A 22,547-nucleotide genomic window follows, 5' to 3' on the forward strand; every position below is an offset into this window, starting at 1 on the left:
AAATAAGGGGAATCAGGGCATTAGCAAACTGATGCAGCAAGGAGTCTTGGTCTAATGGGTTTATAAGTGAAAAGGGCCGGGCGCTGTGGCTCACGCCTGTAATCCTAGCTCTTGGGAGGCCGAGGCGGGCGGATTGCTCAAGGTCAGGAGTTCAAAACCAGCCTGAGCAAGAGCGAGACCCCGTCTCTACTATAAACAGAAAGAAATTAATTGGCCAACTGATATATATATATAAAAAATTAGCCGGGCATAGTGGCACATGCCTGTAGTCCCAGCTACTCGGGAGGCTGAGGCAGAAGGATCACTCGAGCCCAGGAGTTTGAGGTTGCTGTGAGCTAGGCTGACGCCAAGGCACTCCCTCTAGCCTGGACAACAAAGTGAGACTCTGTCTCAAAAAAAAAAAAAAAAAAAAAAAAAAAAAAAATAAGTGAAAAGGTTCTTTTCTATTTGAAATGTTCCTGGGTGTCCACACTGCAAACTCTGTTCTGTCAGTGAAATGTTCTGTTTTGAAATTCTGCAACCCCATTCCCTGCACACAAATGCACTAATAGGCAAACTCCACAGGGCTGGAATGATCGTTTATTCCGTGCTATGTCTCCACTGCCTGCAACGGTGCTTTGGGACACAGCAGATGCTCAGTAAATATTTGTAACTCTGAATTAAATTGAAGTACTGACCTTTCATCTGCATTACTACAAGAGGCTTTGAAATGGTCTTGAGTCAACATTACTTGAGTTTTTGACCTGACTATACTTGGCAAAGCATTTCACAAGTGATAAGCAAAGCATCCAGCATCTGAAAGTAAAATTCACAGAGCAGTCTACGGGATGGTGCTGCTCTAAAGAATTCATGCTTCTGTCTGGAAATTGGCACATTGCCTTTCTTAAATCATGGTGCTCCCATAAACCAAAGAGGTTGAATTCATTTTTGGAAAATAAACTCCTTAAGGACAGGGCCTGAGTCGATGCAACAGACTCGTAAGTCCCCTCTCCCAAAAGTGCCCTCACGTGGACAGAGGCCCTTCCTGTTTTCTGATGATGGTGTTGGCTCCCCAAACCAGGCTCTCTGGACCCCAAAACAAATATTAGGAATGACCAGGAGATGATCCCAGTGGACTGAAATCAAAGCACAGAGGACCATGGAGTCTCCAAGCGTAGATGCCATCGTATTCTGTTTTTATTATTTATTTTATGAAAGCATTTATTTTATGAGTGGCAGCCCCCACCTCCCTACCCAACACACACACACATACGTGTCTTGTCTTTGCCTTTTTTGCATTTCCAAAAGGGAGCACATGTCAAGATGCCATCCATCCGCAGATGGCTGGCTCCTCACATAGAAAAGAGGCAAGAGGGTATTTCAGACAGAACGACTGGGAGGAGAGCCTACGTGTAATTAAGGTTGCAAAATGGCGAGGGGGGAGGTAAGTTGTCTTTGCTTGGCCATCTTGGGCTAGCAGGGTCTGCAGAGAAAAAGATCTGCCCGGTTAGTTGGGTGAAGGGATCAGCCTGAGTTGGAGTTGTCTTACACTGTCGCCAAATCCACTGGGAATTAACCCAGAATCTTAGCCGCTCACTGGCCTATCAATGAGTGGGTTTAAAACTGCGGAGGCGATGATGACTCTGTAAAAGGTGGCGGCAGCTGGCCGCGTGCAGGAAATGCGTAAAAAGGGAGCGCGTGGAGACAGGCCACACTTGGGCAGTACACATTCGGAGGACTCTCAGCCTGGTTTGCCGATTTGGGGCCGTTATACTTGACTCTGGATACACTGTTCTTCCCATCACAGTAGCAAAGCCACTCGAGAATCTGCTGTTATGTTGGCCGAAAGCCCTTAATTTTCTCCCCTTGTAGAACATAGGGGTGAGGATTTGGTATGTTTCCAAACGCCCGTTACACTTTGCTTTAAACCTAAAGTTTGGGCAAATGGCTGTCTGGGACTCATACTGGCGTGTAAAGAGATTGAAAGTAGTTAATAGTAGTGATGGTATGAAGCTGATCTGGAAAGCTGCCCTTTCCTCTAAATTATTTTTTCTTATGTAGAACTTTCAGCACACCTTTGCCTAGCTGGAAGATTAGAGTTTCTTTTCTTTTTCTTTTTTTCTTAAGGCAGTCGTATTGTCATGGCTCTCTGAGAGCTGCCAGTTAGGATTTGTTGTTAACCGCTAAAATAATAAGTTAGTGCATATATATTATTATAATTTAGTGCATATATATGCACTAAATTATTAGTGCATGTGTGTGTAGTACAAAGGGCACAGGATTCAGAAGTGAGGAGCGCACATCTTTTCCAATAATCCTAGCTATCTCATGCTGGACCTTTTCCTTCTCTGGGCCTGTTTATCTGTAATAATAATGATTACACTTAAATGTCTAAAGCACTTACTATGTGCGAGGTACTGACTGGTCTGTGTGGTTTAACATAAGCCTTAATTTATTTAGTGCTCTCAACAATCTTATCAAATAGCAGTACTATTCTTCAGTTTTTACAAATGAGAAATTTGAGGGACACAGATTAAATTTTCCAAGGCTTTCCAGCTAGTTGAATGGCTGAGACAGGATTTTTATCCAGGTAGTATGGCTCCAGAGTCCTATGCTCTTAAGCATTATACTTCATCCCCTAGAATGAGAGGACAAATTTAAAGGAATCTTCTTTTACGATTTCAAATTTTGTTTGTAACTTATCTAAACAATTTTAGAAAGGAGAGTTGTTTGCTGCTTTTGACAACACCCATTGTACAAGGTTACATACTTAGGGGACAAAAAAAATAAAAAAGAAAAGAGGCAAGAGGGCCCACGCCATGCAGCAACCATCAGAACACTCCTTTCACTGTTTCTGTGTGGTCTAGAAGACTCAGCATGTAATCATTTTAAGATTTTCTGTTATTTGCAATGTTGTGGAAAGGTAAATTACTGACATTCACAAGGTGATCAGCTACAAAGAACAAGTCTGTTTTGTTTTCTAAATTTAGAATCTTGTTAACAATATAGTATCGTCACTAGTTTTTAAAAAATGTTTCCACAGTAACTCAAAAACCAGCCCCTTAAAAAACGAATGTGATAATGAACCACTGCCAGGGAGAGTAGGCCCTTTGACGGAGTCTCTTGGCAAGCCCAGGGGCACCCTGAACTTTGGGAGCATCTGTGTCCTGAATAGATGGCCAATGAAGCCTCCAAGTCAAAGGTCAGGACTCACAGGTGTGAGTTTCTGAGGGACACTGCCCCAGAGGAGGTGCAGGGGGAGCCACAGTGTCCAGTTTACCCTGACGTGAGGATGATTGCTGGATGACCGGCGCAGTTACCCTTGGAGGAGTTTGGACAATTCGCTAGTCTCAGGATCCAGGTCTCATCAAACGTTCTTCCACATTACAAGGGACACTGTCCCATAGAAACAAGTTTTTCTTCCTTTCTCCAGCTCCTTGTCCTTGGCTTCCAGGTTTCTCTGAACAAGCCAAGCCTTGTCCTTGGCTTCCAGGTTTCATCTGACTTGTAAGCTGCCTACTCACGGCTGCTACCTGCTCCCCGATGACACGGACCTGATCCAGGTAAGGCTACAGGCCAGCACGCTTCTGGTTTGCGCCCCACAAGTTTCCACTAGTGTTTACAGTAATATCATTCCTTCCAAGATAATTCGACCTGGTTACTTTGCTCATATTATCCAGGAGCTTATAGTGTTCACTGGTGGCCATCAGTTCCCCAGTCAGGGGCGTGGCCATTTTGGAGAACACGTGCAGGCAGAGCTCAGAGACGTCAGCTTCAGCAGGCCTCTCTGCTGTCTCCACCACAGCATCATCTTGAGCGGACACGTCACGTCCGGTCGCCAGGACAGACTCTGCCACAGCCACCATGCCCGGCCCCGCTGCCACCGTATTCTGTACCTACCGGGTCAAGCATGAAGAGGTCCACTCCCTGCCCCGTGGAAAGAGCCACCAGGGTGGCACTGCCATACAGCGCATAGCCCGCGGCCACGATGCTGCGGCCAGGCTGCAGGGCGTCCTTTTCAGAAGGCTCATCCTCTGTGGCCTGCGGGAGAGAGGAGGGAAAGGCGCTGCGGTATTGCTGTCTCTGGAGAGAGCCTTTGCCAGAGGCCGAGCCTCGGGTCTCCGGGCCCCACCGAGGGAAGTGCCGCTCTCAGGACTTCCAGCGGCAGTGAACTCGTCGGAGGAAACAAGGCGCCCTCTGAACAAACAGGTCCCGCCGAGCCCTTGCAAAGGCCACTCGTGGACGTCTCCCTTCCTGTTTGCAACATATTTGTCTGCAGCCCGCCGGGAACAGCGCTCCCGGTCGCTCAAACCACAGCCCTTCCTCATCCTCACCAGCCGTGTGCAGACGGCTCGGACCACCCGTCCGACGTGGTGCCCTGGCTCACTCCACGCACTCGACAGCCGTCTGGGGAGGACAGCACTGTCGCCTCCACGGCCCAGACGGGGAACGCGAGCCTGAGGGCTGACAGCTCGGCCACGTCACAAAGCCTCAGAGCTGGACTCACCCGGGCAGCGTGGCCCAGAGCCGCTCCTGTCCCACGAGCTGCCCGTGAAGGCTTGTCCCTTCCCGGCCCTCCTGGGGACCCTGCCTACGGCTCAGAGCACTTTCCCGAGGAGACTCTGCCTTGGCCACGGGAGCACCAGCAGTGCCGGAGCGAGTGGAAGCCAGTGAGACACGGCAGGACGCCGAGGAGGGGACAGGGCACGTTCTCCACAGATGGGCAGAGCAGCGGGGACGCTCGGGTCCCTAGCCTGTTTTTCCTGATGTCTCTGGCCGCTTCCTTCCCTCCCTCACCTGCTAGCACTCTAGAAGGCAAGGGAACAAACCCTCATGAGTTTGGGGACGTGGACAGCAAACGTCCAGCCTCCCACGGAGGAGCTGAGCTGGCCGGGGAGCCAGAGCCGGGTCCCCGCTGGCTCCGCGGTTCTTCCCCGACCCTAGCTGGGTTCAGCTGCCCGGAGCCCTGTGGGGAGGGCAACTCTGGGTGACACAGGCTCCGCTTCCCCTGCTCAGCACCGCAGGGACAGCCGCAGAGAGGGGACTTTGAGGCAAAGGTGAGTGGGCACACCGTCGCCCAGCTCCAGATCGAAAGACCAGGTAGGCTCAGCCTCACGGACGCGGGCAAATGAGTCCGACGTAGGTGACACGTTGAGGCTGCAAACTCACTTCCCACGGCCCCCAGAGATGGTGGAGCTTGGCGGCCGGGGTTGGGACTTGCTGGTGCCGCTGCTTCTGGGTCACTCAGTTCTCTCTACTGTGTTCCCAGCACCGAGGCCTCGGCTCTGCAACTGGACGCTCCCTTCTCTCCACACCCCGGTGACGCTGTGGCTAAAGGACAGGCCCAGAAATACCACCCAGAACTTCCCTGCTGAGAAGAAAACTCCAGAGAGACTGGGAAAGCAATGGAGGTGGAAGACACACTTTTAAAATTATTTCATATGAAGATAAGAAGTAATTATGTTCATAAGAAATAGAACAATATAATAGGAGCCGACATATTATACACACACGGAGAGTAGGACAATCATGCTAATCAGCTTTCAAGAAGAGTGACTTCTAAAGAGTAAGGTGGTAATTTGAATCTATATGGGACTCTGTATCTTTGGAAGCACTTTCACCTTATGTTTTGCGGGCCCCTGAGAGGCTGTATAACCCTCACCTGAAGGACAAGGCGGGAGGTCCAGAGAGGGACGGGACCTGTGTCCCTGCAGGCCAGGCCGGTCTCCCAGCTCTACCTCAGTGCCCACGGGCGGTCGGCCCTCTGCTGGCGACATTCTGAGAGCTTTAGTTGAAGAGCAAATCTCACCCTTCTTTAAAAATGCATGTTCCATTTAACATTTTCTCTCACTTTCACACACATGCATTCTGTGTTCTTTATAGTAGTTTCTTTTTTGTTTTTGCAACTGAGAACATTTTCCATTTGAGCACATGTTGAATAATCGGCTTTGCTTCCAGATTTCCAGGCACGTCCTGGCTCTGAGCACCCGGCCCTGCAGCCGTGATTCCCAAAGTGGACCAGCAGTGTCAGCATCACCCGAGCTCTTCCTTGCAGTGCAGGTTCCTGGCCCTCCCCAGGCTACAGCAGTCTGTCTCCCCACACGCCCTCCAGGGGGTTCCGATGTGCTAAAGTTTGGGAACTGCCCTAAGTGTGATCTCTTAGGAAGCCTCAGAACAGTGGAAGGCAAAGGCAGTGTTAGGTTTTTAAATGAAATCCTTAGTCTTCCCCATGAAGCTTCTGAATCATCTTCGTTCAGACATTAAGAGGTCACATTTTCTGTAGGAAACCAGAGTCCTGTTCTGCCAATTCCTCCGGAACTGGGAGATGCTCCTGTCTTCTGAGCCTCAGCTCAGCATCCCACCGTTGCCATTAGCTGCCTTTGTCACAGGTCAGGTGGCCACAGGTGTGGGCTGATTTCTAGACTCTCCTTATCTGCCCATCCTTATGTCAATAAAAGATTAGGCTTTTGCAGAGGTTTATTTAACAATAATAATGGGGGAGGGGGGTCTCCTGACCCCATGGAGGTGTCAAAATCCACATCCTAGATTTCAGATAACGAGAGCCCTCCTCCCATCAGAACAACCCCAGCATCCATCCTTCTGCTGAATACTCTGATTTTCAGTTTTCTGTGACTGTCTCCTGCCCCACACCCTGTCGGTTTGTTAGTTGTTCATTTCAATGAGCTCAGCTACGCATTTAAAGGCATGGATGATATATTTTATCTAGCATGTCTGTATGTTTTGAAGTAGGGGAGTTTTTACTTTGTCTAGTCTGTGACTTCGTTGCAAATAAAAAATGTCAACTTTAAGAAAATGGGGAACCTTACTAGCAGAGAGCTGAAAACATCATGGAACATCCTAAATGGTGTTTAGCATTGCTCATTAGAAATAAAAGGTGAGAAAATAGCTTTCATTTTTTTTTTTTTTTTTTTTTTTGAGACAGAGTCTCACTCTGTTGCCTGGGCTAGAGTGTCGTGATATCAGCCTAACTCACAGCAGGCTCAGTCTCCTGGGCTTAAGGAATCCTCCTGCCTCAGCCTCCCAAGTAACTGGGACTACAGGCATACGCCACCAAGCCCAGCTAATTTTTTCTATATATTTTTAGTTGTTCCGTTAATTTCTTTCTATTTTTAGTAGAGACGGGGACTCGTTCTTGCTCAGGCTGGTCTTGAACTGCTGAGCTCAAATGATCCTCCCACCTCACCCTCCCAGAGTGCTAGGATTACAGGCTTAAGCCACCATGCCTGGCCCTGAAACATCTCTCTTGGTGCTTATCAGCGAGCCTCGGAAGTCCTGGGTGGAGACGGGCGTCCTCCCTGGTTCTGACGCGCCCTGAGATGCTGTGACGGCCACACGAGGTCTCGGAAGCGAGCTGCTCTCCAGTAGACGTCGCCTGAGCATCGCAGAGCTGCCCCTTCATGTCTTGTTTCCATGATACCCATCCTGAAAGTGCTTCACTAGTCTCTCGTATTTGCCCCTTTTCTTTAGAAATATGATCAGAGGTAATCCACGGTTGTTTGAATTAAGCATGTGTTTGCTTTAAAATTTAAGACCGAAATCTCTATGTCCCAGCTCTTGTAAATTCAAGTGTGAATGCCCTACACCAGGGGTCCTCAAACTTGTTAAACAGGGGGCCAGTTCACTGTCCCTCAGACCATTGAAGAGCTGGACTATAGTTTAAAAAAAACTATGAACAAATTCCTATGCATGCTGCACATATATTGTTTTGTAGTAAAAAAACAAACGGGCAAAAAGACCCACATGTGGCCTGTGGGCCATAGTTTGAGGCTGCCTGCCCTACACTATGCACAGTATTAATAATATTCCTCTTTGTTTTTAAGCCAGTTGGTCTTCAAAAGTTCTGAAGAGCTGTGAGGATGGAGTGGGCAGCACACCATCGGGTCCCTGTGCTGCCGTTACTCCCTGGGCGGTTTCAGCCAAATGGCTTACCCTCTCTGTGCTTTCATCGTGTGTCAGTGAAAAGGGACAGCCACACCTGCACATGCCTCCTGGGCTGAGCTGAGGACTAGCTCAGGGACACTGCGTGGAGGCGAGGACAGCCCTGCCTGACTCGCCATCAGCTGTCAGGGGGACTAGCCCTGGCGATAAAACCAGCATTTAAAGCCACCTCAGGGGGCGGAGCAGGATAACTGAGTAGAAACCACCAGGGATCCTCCCTCCACACGGACCCCTAAGTCACAACTGTCCATGCAAGCAAGTACATTCAGGAAAACTAAAAATCAGGTGAGCAATCACAGGACCTTGTTTGAACATTATGTCAAGAAGAGAAGCACTGAAGTGGGCAGAAAAGACAGGTTTCCTTTTCCTGTGCGACCCCTCCCCAAGCCCCGGCAGGGCTGCGCCAGCTCACCCAGTGGAGAGAGTCCGTGAGCCCGGGAGAGGGAGCGTGAAGTCATTGTGGGGCCTTGAAACTCAGGGCCACCCTGGCACAGGGGACACAGCACAGGGCAGAATTCTGCTGCTGCCCACAGAGAGAAATTCTCTGCCCCAAACCTGAGTTCCAGCTAGCCCCACCACCTGCTGCCAAAGAGCCTGGACTAGATTCCTAAGGCAGTTGGACCACAAGGACTGTAGTCCTTGGGCAATTCCTGCAGCTGTGCTGGCTCACAGCCAGTGGACTTGGGGTGCACATGACCCAGTGAGACACCAGCAGCTGTGGCCAAGCCAATGCTGTGTCGCCCCTCCCCCAACTCCAGGCAGTGCAGCTCAGGGAGACTTTCCTTCCACCTAAGCAAAAAGAGGAAAGGGAAGCACTCAGAAAACTTTGTTTTGCAACTTGTGCATGAACTCAGCCATGGTAAAATAAATTACCAAGCAGAGTCCTGAGGTCCCTGAGTCCAGGCCTTAGTTCCTAGACAGATTTTTGGACGCACCTGGCCCAGAAGGCAACATGCTGCCTTGAAGGGAAGGACCCAGTCCTGGCAGGATCCACCACCTGCTCACTAAAGAGCCATGGGCTAAGAGTGGACATCAGAGGGAGGCAACAGTCCCCATGACTTTGGGTGAGATTGGGCTGGCTTCACAGGTGTGACCTGGTGCTCGTGGCCACAAGGCAGTGTCCATATCACTCCTCCCCAACATCAGCAGCCCACCACAGAGAGTGAGGGAAGAGAGTGAGAAACTTTGCCTGGTAATCCAGGGACGTCTCTTGTATTTAACTCAAGCTGACCAAGGCTGTACCATCAGAAGTTTCCAAGAGGCACAGCATTACTGAGCTTGGGGCACCCCTGCTCTAATATAGCTGCAGTGACCAGAGACTTAGATCACAATACTCAATCCCATTTGAATATCCAGAAAGCCTTCTCAAGAAGGACAGGTCCAAACAAGCCCAGACTGTGAAGATTAAAATAAATACCTAAACTTAACCAAAGAAGTAAGAACTCTATAATGAAAACTATAAAACATTGACCAAACAAGTTGAAGAGGACATAAAAACATGGAAGATACTCCATGCTGTTATACAAGAAGAATCAATATTGTTTAAATTTCCATACCACCCAAAGCAATCTACAGATGTAATTCAATCCCCATCAAAATACCAATGACATGGGTTGGCAGAATCAACATTGTTAAAATGTCTATACTACCCAAAGTGATCTACAGATTCAATGCCATCCCTATCAAAATATCAGCATCATTTTGGCAGATCTAGAAAAAATAATTCTATGCTTCATATGAAACTAGAGAAGGACCTGTAGAGCAAAATCAATCTTAAGCAAAAAGAATAAATTACGAGGCATCGATTTGCCAGACTTCAAGCTATATTACAAGGCCATAGTAACTAAAACAGCATATTATTGGCAGAAGAACAGAGACATAGACCAATACAATAGAACTGAGAACCCAGATGTAAAACAATTCTCACATAATCATCCGATCTTTGACAAAGCAGGCAAAAACATACACTGGGGAAAAGAATCCTTATTCAACAAATGGTGCTAAGAAAATTGGATAGTCACATGTAAAAGTTTGAAACAGGATCCTCACCTTTCACCTCTCACAAATCAACTCACAGTTGATAACAGACTTAAGCCTAAGGTATGAAACTATAAGAATTCCAGAAGAAAATGTTGGAAAAACTCTTATAGACATTGGCCTAGCCAAGTAATTTATGAAGAAGACCCCAAAGGCAATCACAGAAACAACAAAAATAAATTAAAGAGACCAGATCAAATTAAAAACCTTCTGCACAGTCAAAGAAACTATCACTACAGCAAACAGACAACCTACAGAATGGGAGAAAATATTCACCTGCTACACATCAGATAAAGGGCTAATAAGTAGAATCTATACAGAACTTGGAAAATCAGCAAGGAAAAAAATCAAACAACCCTATCAAAAAGTGGGCAAAGGACATGAACAGAAACTTTTCAAAAGAAAATAGGCTAATGGCCAAGAAACATATGAAAAAATGCTCAACATCTCTAATCATCAGGAAAATACAAATCAAAACTGCAATGAGATATAACTTACCTCCAGTGAGAATGTCATTTATCAAAAAGTCTCAAAACAGAAAAATGTTGGTGTGGATGCAGAGAGATAAGAATACTGCTGGTGGGACTGCAAACTAGTACGACCTCTGTGGAAAGTAATATGGAGATACCTCAAAGAGATACAAGTGGATCTACCATTTGATCCAGCAATCCCCTTACTGGGCATCTACCCAAAGGAAAAAAAGACATTCTATAAAAAAAAACACCTGCACTAGAATGTGTATAGCAGCACAATTCACAATTATAAAGATGTAGAAACAACCCAAGTGCACATCAATTCATGAGTGGATTAATAAAATGTGGCATATGTATACCACGGAGTTCTACTCAACCATAAAAAACAACGGCGATATAGCACCTCTTGCACTATCCTGGATAGAGCTGGAGCCCATTCTACTAAGTAAAGTATCCCCAAAATGGAAAAACAAGCACCACAATGTACTTACCATCAAATTGGTATTAACTGATCAACACTTATGTGCACATATAGTAATAACATTCATCAGGTGTCAGGCAGGTGAGAAGGGAGAGGAGGGGATGGGTATATTCACACCTAATGGATGTGGTGCACACAGTCTGGGGGATGTACACACTTGAAGCCCTAACTTGGGTGGGGCAAAGGCTATATATGTAACCTAAACATTTGTACCCCTGTAATATGCTGAAATAAAAAAAATACGCATGACATTCCTCAAAGAAATAGAAAATATAATTCTAAATTTTATATGGAACTTCAAAGGACTCAGAATAGTCAATGCCATCCTGAGCAAAAAGAAAAAAACTGGAGGAATCAAATTACCTGACTTCAAATTACACTACAGAGCTGTCGCAACCAAAATAGCCTGGTACTGGCATAAAAATGGACACATAGACCCAGAATAGAATATAGAACCCAGAAATAAATGCACACACTATAGGGATCTTATTTTCAACAAAGTTACCAAGAACATTCAGTGGGGAAAGGACAGTCTATTCAATTAATGGTGCTGGGAAAACTGGATATCCACATGCAGAAGAATGAAACTAGACCCCTATTTCTCATCATATACAAAAATCAAATCAAAATGCATTAAAAACTTAAATCTAAGACCTGAAACTATGAAACCACTAAAATAAAATGTTTGGGAAGTGCTTCAGAACATTCATCTGGGAAAGGACTTCTTGAGTTATACCCCCTAAAGCACAAACAACCAAAGCAAAATTGGACAAACGGGATCACATCAAGCTACAAAGCTTCTGCACAGCAAAGAGAATAATCAACAAAGCAAAGAGACAACCCACAGAATGGCAGAAAATATTTGCAAACTACCTGTCTGACAAGGGATTAATAACTGGAATATATAAAGGAGCTCCAACAACTCAATAGGAAAAAAATCAAATTATCTGCCTAAAAAATGGGCAAAGGATCTGAATAGACATTTCTGGAAAGAAGACATATAAATGGACAACAGGTATATGAAAAAATACTCAACATCATTCATCATCTGAGATATGCAAATGAAAACCACAATGAGATATCATCTCACCCTAGTTAAAATAGCTTTTATCAAAAAGACAGGCAATAATTAATGCTGGTGAGGATGTGGAGAAAGGGATAACTTATACACTGTTAGTGGGAATGCAAATTAGTGCAATGACTGTGGAGAACATTATGGAGATTCCTCAAAAAACTAAAAATAGAAGTATCATATGCCCCAGCAATCCCACTGCTGGGTACATATCCAAAGAAGGGGAGTTCAGTATATGGAAAAATATCTGCACTCCCATGTTCATTGCAGCACTATTCACGATAGCCAAGGTATGGAATCATCCTAAGTGTTCATCAACAGATGAACGGATAAAGAAATGGTGGTACATATACACAATGGAATATCATGTTCCACAGAAAAGAATGAAATCCTGCCATTTGAAACAATAAGGATGGAACCGTAGAACCTTATGTTAAGTGAAATAAGCCAAGCACGGAAAGATAAACCTCACATGTTCTCATTCATATGTGGGAGCTAAATATTAAAAATAATTCATGTCATGGAGATCAAGTACAATGACAGATACGAGAGGCTGGGAAGGTTGGAGGGGGATAAATTGAGGATGGTTAGTGGGTGCAAAAATGTAGTTAGAATGAACAATGTTGGATATCACAACAAAATGACTATGATCAACAATGGGTTAGGATACAATTTAAAATAACTCAAAGGGTGGAATTGCCCTGTTTCTAACACAAAGAAGTGATAAATGCCTTAGGTGATGGATAGCCCAATTACCCTGATTTGATTAATTCTCTTTATATGTCTGTATCAAAACACCACACATACTCTGTAAACATACACAACTATGATGTACCCATAATAATTAAAAAGAAAAAATTTACAAAATAAATAAAGCTACTTCAAAGATACAGCTGGGTGTCTTTTTGCAGATTTGCATAAATGCTACACTATTCCTTTCCTTTACTTCTTTTTTTTTTTTTTTTTTTTTTTTTTTTTTTTTTTTTTTTTTGAGACAGAGTCTCACTTTGTTGTCCAGGCTAGAGTGAGTGCCGTGGCGTCAGCCTAGCTCACAGCAACCTCAAACTCCTGGGCTTGAGTGATCCTTCTGCCTCAGCCTCCCGAGTAGCTGGGACTACAGGCATGCGCCACCATGCCCGGCTAATTTTTTTTTTTTTTTATATATATATCAGTTGGCCAATTAATTTCTTTCTATTTATAGTAGAGACGGGGTCTCACTCTTGCTCAGGCTGGTTTTGAACTCCTGACCTTGAGCAATCCGCCCGCCTCGGCCTCCCAAGAGCTAGGATTACAGGCGTGAGCCACAGCGCCCGGCCCCTTTCCTTTACTTCTAAACTGAACCTCAAAAGGCGAAGCAAAGCTCCCTCCCTCACCTCGCTCATTTCTGCTTAACTTGAGACATCTTAGCCTTCAACTTTGTCAGATACCAGAGAAAGCGTCGCCTGTCATTCTCTTCTCCCTCAGCCAGAGTCTCCTTTTCTCTCTTCACCCGCAAAAGAAGAGACACCAACAGGGAAAGCAAAGCGTCCCGAGGTTTCCTCTAACCGAGGCTGGCTTGGCTTCCATTTCTTCCTCCAAGAGAGGCATGAATAACACTCCCGGCTTCCTTGGGTTCCTTCTCAGAGAGTTTATGCTGACTCACATGTTCTTCTGAGGTTGTTTTCTGTTAAGTTTTTGATGGGATGCCCCTAAAATTCACGTTCTATCGTGCACCCCCTTTTGGGACAGCCATCGGGCCGGCACACATGCGCGGCACTATGGATGCCTGCGGACAACACGTTAACCAGGTGATACGGGGCAGGCCCAGCCCTCCGCTGAGTTTATAACGTAGAAGGAGCACGAAGAAAGACACGCCTGGAAAGTTAATTACACAACATGACGTCATCAATGCAAATCAGTAGTATAGAAAATGAGCGCGGCCTCGCTCCTGTTGTCCTAAGTAGCTGAGTGGGGAAAGCACGTGCTTTGGGGCCAGAGACCTGAGTCTCTAGAGCCAGCCCAGCACTTACCTGAGCCCAGGTTACCGAGGAACATCCCAAGAGACCCCCAAGCACCCCTGGTCTCCTTCTGCCTGAAAGACCCAAGGGCAAAGGCCTATCCTGATAGGATCAAAGTCTGATCCCCAAACCAAGGCTCAGCCAAGCCATGTCATCTGGACTGTGTGGTCTGTCATGAAGTGTCTAGTCATCCTGGATGGTCACAAACCAGACCACAAGATCTTCTCTGCTGTTAGGCTTTTAGGGTAGACAAAATGGCCCAAAGATTCCCTAATCCCCAGAATCTGTGCGTTTGGAGCACTCCACAGCACAAAGGACTTTGCAGATGCAACGATCAGGGTCATGGGTTTAAAATTGGGAGGTTACCCTGGATTATCCAGATTGGATTGGTCCCAGTCTAATCAAGTGAGCCTTTAAAAGCAGAGAACTTTCTGTGGCTGGAGGCAGGGAACATGAGACAAAAGGTAAGAGTTGCGGGTGGGAGTGTCAGAGTGATTTGAACCATTTACCAGACTTTTCTGGCTTTGAAAATGAAGGCTCACAAACCATAGAATACAGGCAGCCCCTAGAGGCTAAGAAGGACCTCAGCCAACAGCCAGCAAAGAAATGAGGACCTTGATCCTACCTCAGATTGCAACTGAATTCTGCCAACTGCCTAAAGGAGCTGGGTAGCAAATTCTCCTGGAGCCTCTTGACAAGAGGTGGCATGACTGTCACCTTGATTTTCACCCTATGAGACCCTAAGCAGAGAACCAGCCAAGCCTGCTCAACCTCTGGCCACAGAAGCAGGAGACAGTCAACAGGAGCGTTGTTTTAAGCCTCCAAACATTGGAAGGTTGTTACAGCAGCAACAGAAAACTCGTACAGTAGGAGCTGAGATGTGCAAAGAAGAAACAGAGTCTCCAGTTGCCACCTGGAACCTAACACCATGTCCGACGTTTGCGTGGCATCCAGGCTTTCAAAGCAAGGTCCTGCCAATCCCTCCACTTCACCCTCCCAGGGATGCTGGGAAGTGGAAAAGAGAGAATTCCCAATTCAGTTCTTCCACTAAGGAGGAGAGACAGAGGGAAGTTCATGGTTTGCCTACAGAGGTGTTTCTAGTTAGTGGGAGCAGAGAGGTTAGAACTCCAAACTCAAAGCTCTCAGCACAGGAACCTTCCAGAAACCGCCACAGGAAGGAGGCGTGAATGCCAGCCTGTCTACTCACCTTTCTGTAGATGGCGAATATGGTTCCGATGGAGGCCAGGCAGTCAATGTTGGGAGATCCGTCCAGTGGGTCGAAGCAGACCACGTATTTCCCCTAAACCACAGAGGGAAGAGGCACCTGGTCAGAACGCCTTACCCTCAGCACCACTGCTTTGTGTCAGGGCCGTGCGTGGCAGACAACGCCGCTCCAGGGAGAGATTTAAGCCATGGCGGATCCTTATCAGAAAGCGCCAGTGCGTGTGGAGGGCAGCGCCCGCACACAGGACTCCCGCAGGCAGGGCCGCCCTGCCCTACACAGGTCAGCTCATGCTGCACGGGGGGGCTGGAGAACCCCCCAGTGGCTCTCCTCCCTGGCCTGCTCTGGCCCCACCCTCCCTCCCGCCTGGGCCCACCAGGGCTCAGAGCTGCTGGGAGTGGCAGGAGCCCAGGTCCGGAGTTGGCACCTGGCAAGGAAGAGGTCGGAAGCAGAAGATGAACTTGGGCTGCCACTCAGAGACGCCCAGGGCCGGCTCCACTCATGTCCACAGTAAGGTCAGCTATAGGGTGGGGATCAGTCCAGGCCAGTCCCCAGACAGGTTTTCTTTTTTCATCTTGGAGCATTTTTGCCAAAAGACTTCTGAAAATCTCAGAACAACATTCCCAGGGCCTCTGGGTCTGTCTACCTAAGTACCCCAAGGAAAACCAAGCAGGGCGAGGGGCTGGGGAGCGGGAGGGGTAACCCTTGATGAGGGGCCTGACCGGAACTGAGGAATGAAGACACACAGAACCAGGGAGGGGAATTTTTGGCAGAGACATGAGCAGGTGCGGAGTGTTCAAGAACTAGCATGAGGATCTATGCAGGTTAGATTGGAGACAGAAATGAGGGTCATACCAGGCGAAAAGGAAAGTTGAAAAGAACAGCTGTAATTTAGCTTAAATTGTGTGGGACAAATGTAAAAGTTCATGTTACCTGGCATTCAGTAGGGGCTTAATAAATTTGGCTTTACTTATCTTTTCCATCCTTCCAGCTAATCACAAAGAAAGGGGCCCCAGTCCCCAGTGCCCCATGTATGGAAGAAGGCAACGCCCAGTGTTTCTCAAAACACTCTCCGTGAAGGGCTGTTCACGAGCCCGTAGTGAACATGGACCCTCCCGGCCATGCCCTGCGCTAACCGACTCACCATCGCATCAAGGCAAGAGCACAGGATCTTTATGATTTCTTTCCCATATTAGTCTGACAGCTTCTCAGGCAGGAAGAAATCTCTGCTGAGCCCAGAACCCCCTCGGGAGGGGAAGTGTGGCGTGGGGGTGGGGTGGGGGCGGAGATGAGAAGAGGCAGGGAGAGTAAGAGGCTGTCTGGTGCAGCTCTTCCCAGGAGCTCTACTCTTCACTGGGTTCCAGGAGCTCCAGCCCCAAAGGTGCGGGCACCTGTCACTGGCGCACTGAGTGAACAGCCATGGACACCCCCACCTCTGGGCACTCCCAAATCTCTCAGACTTATGTCTTGAATGAACCACTGCCCTACTGTGGAGTGTTCTTTAACTAGTAACCATAAGAGTTCCTACCAAAGAAGTGCGCAACCCTTGGTTTCCCCAAAACAAATGTAGGATACAGAGGAAATCCCAAGCAACTACAGGAAAGCAGGACAAGGCTCTCCCCCGCTCAGTAGCACCACCTGCTGTTTGTCAGGGGCACTGCGGCCCCGGGACGCACCCGCCTGTCCTTGGCTGTGATAATGGCGTCCTTATTCTCCTCTGAGACCAGGACGCAGGTGCTGTAGGAGGACTGGAGCATGTTGATCACCAGGGCATTGGATAACACGTCCAGTTTCTTCACTTCATCTCCCGTCACGTTCACGCTTCCTGCGATCCCGTACCTACGACGACAAAAGGCTGGAGGAAGTCACTGAGGGAAAGAACCGCTGGTGCCACACACCAGCCCTGCCTCCCCCCTTTCTTTCCTGACTGGAGTCTCCACATTACAGGTGCAGAAGCAGTTGACGGTGTCCCAGTGGTGGCCTCAGCCTCGCTTCCTCTGCACCTGGGGAATGTGGTCCTGTCCCCTCAGCCTCCCGGCGGGGAGCCGAACCCATCTCACTGAAGCGCAGCCCGCCATGCGCTGGGAGGGGAGGTGGGAGCTCGTGCAGTCAGACATGTCACCATAATCGAGGACTCCTGAAAGCAAAGGACCGCGGCCTTCCAGCACTGGAATTTCACGTCTTTGCAGTTCTCCCCGCAGAGCGTCCTGCGGCGTCGGGTACAAATCGCCCTGTGGTGGCCTGGCCTTCCTAGAACTGAGAGGAAATTTGAGGGCCGACTTGACTTATTGCTTTGTTCTCGAAACCACCCCAAGCCACAGCAGGAGGAACTTCCGTGACGGCTCTGTAGAGGCTCCAGGTTTCAGAGCACGAGTGGGCAGGGTCTCCCGTCCCACCCTCGCCCCTCAGCATGTTCTCAGCAGAGCGACGGGGGCCCTCCTGCAACACAGGCGCCCTCCCCTCACGCAGAGGCTATGCCCCGTCCCCACGTGGGCCTCAGGCCCCACTCTGGAAGCCCTGTCCCGTGGTGGCACGGCCTCCTGGCCCTCTCGTGCCCACTGGGCCACCCTCAGCCTCCGAAAACTCCAGGCACACACCTGCCTATGACAGCCACCTGCTGGCCTTGCTGCCCCACCAGGGACACTCTCCTTCAGGGGACACGTAGCTGTCACCCCACTCAAGCCTGGACTCCAAGATCGTGTCTCAGGGAGGCCTTCCCTGGCCATCTGTCTAAAGTGGCAGCCCGACCCCTAACTCTGTCGTGACTTATTTTCTCCTTAGCCCAGCGCTCCCTGCCCTGTTAGCTTTTCCCCCTCCGCCTTCTGCTCTCCAGGAAGCCGCCCTGGTCCTCCTGTGCGTCCCCACGCGGGCACTCCCTGCCATCCCTCCACAGCGGCGCATGTCCTCACGTGAGTCCTCCCTGCAGGACCGTCTGCCTGCTGCGGGCAGGACCGTCCTGCCCTTGTTCCCACGGAGCCCGGGTGGGCAGCGGGTGACAGTGCGTGCTCCGGATTGGGAGAGAGGGCGGCAAGAAGTCATCCCCTTCCCCCTACGTTAATGCCCCTAGTTTGTTGAAGGACGCTCGGGTGGGTGTCACAGGCAGCCAAGGTCAGGACTGCCATGCACCCTAAGCTGGGGCGAACTCATTTCCCGCCCTGTCCCCTCCGGAATGACAGCCGCCGCCCACGCACCCGCCCGGCTTGTGCTGTCTGACTGCTGGGCTGTGAGGAGCCGGCTGTGCTGAGAACAGCGCTGGCCGCAGCCTGGCCTCGCGACCTTCCTGCGGGTCCAAGACAAACGCAAGCAAACAGCGGCGGCCACGCGGGGTCATCTGCACAGAGCCCAAGGCCGGGCCCCGGCGCTGCTGTGCAACTCGGGAGGCCGAGGCAGCCGCCTGGACAGGGAGGAGCCGGCCGAGGCCTGCGGGGACAGAGCTGAGAAACGCCGCCCTGTCTTTCAGACTCTCCTCCACCGCCGCCCCACCCCGCACCCTCCCCCAGCGGCCTGCAGCCCCGCCTCCCCAGGACAGAACTCACTGGGGTGACACGCGACTGCCCACGACAGCTCCAAGCTGGGGCGGGGGTAAAGCGTGCCCTGGCCAAGGGGCGGCGGCATTTAGCGTTTTACACAGCGCTGAAGCTCGCTGAGGGCTCTGAAAGGCGGGTCCCACCGTGTGGCCATGAAGAGGCCACGGAGAGGCTCCTGGTGGCACCCCACTCCCTGCCCCACAGCGAGGAGAGGGGGAAGGGAGACCCTCCCTGAGGTTACCCTGCATTCATCCAGCCTCGCTGAGAAGTGGCTCCCGCAGGGAGGAACAAAGCAGTGAGGGCTTGAGGCCCCTGCACAGGACAGTGGGGAGCAGTGACTGTCCCAGTCTGAGCAGCAGCCTGGCTGCTCCGGGACGCAGGCCCCCGCTTTGCTCCCCGGGAAGCAATTCCAGGGTCCTTTTAAAATGATCTGAGCGTCTTCGCAGAAAGAGTTTCCAGCCGGCGGGCTTCCCCTGCTGCCACTCTGGGTGTCAGTCGTGGGGCAGGGGACCCACGCCTGTGAGTAGCAGAACGCGGGGCTCCAGCCTCAGCCGCCCAGACAGTGGCGCCTCCCCCGCGTCCGCGGGCCACGCCTGCCCCCTGGCGGTCAGTCGGTGGCATCAGCCAGCCGGCAAATTTCCTGGTCGGGCCTGGAACCCTGGCGGTAACCGGCAGTCCTCGCGTTTGCCACAGGGGGGCGCTGGCGCGGTCGCCGTCGCCGTCCCAGGGACTCAGGCAGCCTTGCAACAACCCTGGGAGTTGGAAGCCATTGGCATCCTCTCCATTTGACAAGGCGGACCCTGAAGTCCCAGGAGACCAAATCACTGCCCGTGATCCGCGGTGCGAAACGCCAAGGTAGACGAGCACCTTAATTATTCACTTCCCAGGGCTGCTCCGTCTGGACACTCAACTGCAACACAGTCCGAGTTTTGTGGCAGGTGAGTGAGGAACTGCCACGGCAGCTCCTGCCCCAGAGCCCCACGCAGGGGGAGCTGGTCAGTGTGGGGGACATCCCGGAGGTCGGCAGGCGGCTGCGCTGAGCACCGCAGGGCCGTCCGTACACAGGGAGCCCCAATGTCCCTCGGATGTCACTCAGCAGGGCCATCGCCCCGCAGGAGCAGGCAGGACACGAGGCTGGCAGGGCGGAGCCTGATGTGCAGAGCGTGGCCATCATTGCCAAGTGCGGCAGTGACACAGCCACGGCGTCCCCACACGGGACAGAAAGCCGAGCGTCATGTGTCCCTAACTTGGCCCCGTGACTGGGTCACCACACCTTATACGCATGAAGCCTGTGGGGGTCTGATAAGCACACCTTGTGATGTGATGCTATCACTGTTCTGTGTTAAAAGCACTAAATTGTCCAGAATAAATGTTTTAAATTATTAAACTTTGTTGACTTTTCATTTTCGGTCCCCCTTTCTCCCCAAAATATGGGTCCCTTCCACTCCAACCTCCGCTGGAATCACAAGGAAAATGGAAGCCCAAAGAAATAGTGTCGAGTTATCACAGACTGAAACTGGGTATTTGGCTGTGGCCATCAGCGGCGGTAGCATGAACTTGACCTCGTGCTGTGCCTGGAGAAAGCACCCAAGAGAACCGGGTGGAGGAACCCTGTGCACGCCCCTGCCGGGCCCAGCGCCTCCCGGCTCCCTGCACGCCCAGCGGAGACGAAGATGAAAGTCACAGAGAAACTCTACAGGCAGCCGCAAAACACTCCCCCCCGTGGTGAGGGCCGTGGGCCGGGGCGGGAGAGTGTTCTGCTTCCTGAATGATTTCCAGCTCCCGACCTACTGCAGAGGCCATGGCAATAAAACGCTAGCATCTGCCAAGGACAGAAAGGGTGTTTCAAATCTCCCCTCTGCTTCTCTGTGACGGTGGGAACCCCGCTACGCAAATACGAATCGTGATAATCCAATACGTGTTTTAATGCAACGAGCCACTGCACTTGTTATCGCTATAATATAGTAACTGGAAAAATTACACGTATATATTACTACAATATGTGCCTTGAAGTATTCTGTTCCTCTCTTGAAACAAGGAAAAGGCCCTTTCATCAAAGCACAAGATAGAAACTTAAAATGCAACTTGCTTCTGGGGCACATAAGGCCAATCATCGTTGGAGCCCATTTCTTGCCCAAGCACCTACAGTTTCTGCACCCCCGCCTGAGCCAAGGGTGCTCCGTGCACCTGCCCGCACCCGCTCCCCCGGACTCACAGGTGGGCCAGGCCGGCCTTGCGCACGGCCGAGGAGATGGCTTTGATGGCCGTCAGCATGGAGTTCAGCAGCTGGGTGAGCTCCCCGGTCCCTTTGGCCTGACGCCCCTTTTCCATAACGTAGCGGGTCAGGGTGAGCATGTCTGTTTCAAAGGGGCTTCTGTCCGTCATTGTGGCTGGAATCGCTTCGAATCCTTCTTTTCTCCGTGCAAATCCCTGTTTACCGCCAAGGGCTGTGGCTCCGCAGTGTGGAAGCTGATAAGAAAACTGTGCTGGCCGTGCCAGGGCCCTAAAGGAAAAGGGGCCCAACCCACGTGGCTGAAAGAACTGGACAAGCCCTCAGGGAAATCTCTCTGATCTCACTGACCAGTGGCTGCCAGAGAAGCGCAGCGATTGTAAACAGGACAGGCTGCCGGGAACACAGACCTGCTCTGTCCCAGGGAGCTCCCTCCCGCAAGACCTGACAGGCAGCCATTTAGGAACAGGTGGGGAGTGAGAAATGCAGCCGATGAAATATGATCCATGAAAGCCTTTTATTCCAGGGTCAGAAGGATTCTTCACAGAACCTGGCTGTCCCGTGGCTGCAGCTGGCAGACTGGCAGGGGTCCTATCTGGGGCAGAGGTCACACAGTCAAGTAATGGCCATCCTGGGACCGCTGTGGCAGGGGTCTTTCCAACCAGTCTGGAAAGGATGCGTTTCATGTCCTGTGAGCAAGCATCACTGGGCGGATATCCACAGTGGATATTGAAATCCAGAAGAAAACTATTATATTCCTAGCATAGTGCTGAGTACTAGTGTAATTTTACCAATTTCTCTGTGCACTTTTATATATTTAATTTCTTAAGGAGGTGTGATGCCATTTCCACAGAGGCTGCACGATTTAACATTCCCACCAGCAATGAACAAGAGTTCCAATGGCTCTACATTGTCACCAACCCTTGTCACTTCTTTTTTTTAATAATAGCCATCCTAATGGATATAAATGTTATCTCACTGAGCCTTAGAGTTGCATTTCCCTAATGATTAGTGATATCGAGCATCTTTTTCATGTATGTATTGGCCATTCCCAAAGTTGTTTTGGTTGTGTGTTGTAGGCCTATCTGTGCACAATGAATTGGAAGTGACACAAGCAAACCGGTGTCTTGGCACAGATCTCGGGAGAGGCATCGGGGCCGAGCACTCTGTGGGTGTCAGGAAAGAGCAGGAGGATGATTTGGGGATCAGCTGGCAGTGCCATTTGATAGAAGTTGGCTCTGGCCCATACAGGGCTCCACAGGAAGGCCACCTACTTCTGCCACCGTCCAGCCCAGGCTGACCGGCACAGCTGCCGAACCCCTTTGCAGCTACGTGGAAATGTTACAATTTCAAGTTACCTGCATGAACCAAAATCACAGCTGCTGACCTTTCAGCAAATGCCAAAGTTCTTCCAGACCACACAACAGGGTGGGGACTAGCGGAGTGGCTGTGGCGACAGCCCAGAGGAAGAGAGCAACATCCACCCTGTGGTTATTTCAGCACCGCTGATACACTGGGTACCCCAAAGCTATTCACAGCCGTGCTCGGCTTGGAGCAGCACCCGCACGGG

The 22,547-nt window shown here is 50.1% G+C and overlaps 2 protein-coding genes across 3 annotated transcripts in view; both read right to left on the reverse strand.

Moving 5' to 3' along the window:
• The window catches only part of FBP2 (fructose-bisphosphatase 2), a 36,438-nt gene extending 15,027 nt beyond the window's left edge, over positions 1 to 21,411 (reverse strand). The window contains exons 1-4 of one of the 2 annotated variants that reach the window (XM_076008537.1): positions 20,963 to 21,411; positions 16,897 to 17,059; positions 15,206 to 15,298; positions 3,880 to 4,020 (exon numbers count right to left, since the gene is read on the reverse strand). In XM_076008537.1, the coding sequence (XP_075864652.1) occupies positions 3,880 to 4,020; positions 15,206 to 15,298; positions 16,897 to 17,059; positions 20,963 to 21,132 (567 nt within the window). In that variant the 5' untranslated portion in view covers positions 21,133 to 21,411. Of the gene's footprint in view, positions 1 to 3,879; positions 4,021 to 15,205; positions 15,299 to 16,896; positions 17,060 to 18,988; positions 19,344 to 20,962 lie in introns of those variants that run through there. The other variant, XM_076008538.1, reaches the window with a different exon arrangement.
• The window catches only part of CTSV (cathepsin V), a 551,781-nt gene that overhangs the window by 115,444 nt on the left and 413,790 nt on the right, over positions 1 to 22,547 (reverse strand). The gene's annotated exons all lie outside the window — the stretch shown is intronic.

The sequence above is a fragment of the Microcebus murinus genome, chromosome 12 (assembly GCF_040939455.1).
Source record: "Microcebus murinus isolate Inina chromosome 12, M.murinus_Inina_mat1.0, whole genome shotgun sequence".
NCBI classification, from domain to species: Eukaryota; Metazoa; Chordata; class Mammalia; order Primates; family Cheirogaleidae; genus Microcebus; species Microcebus murinus.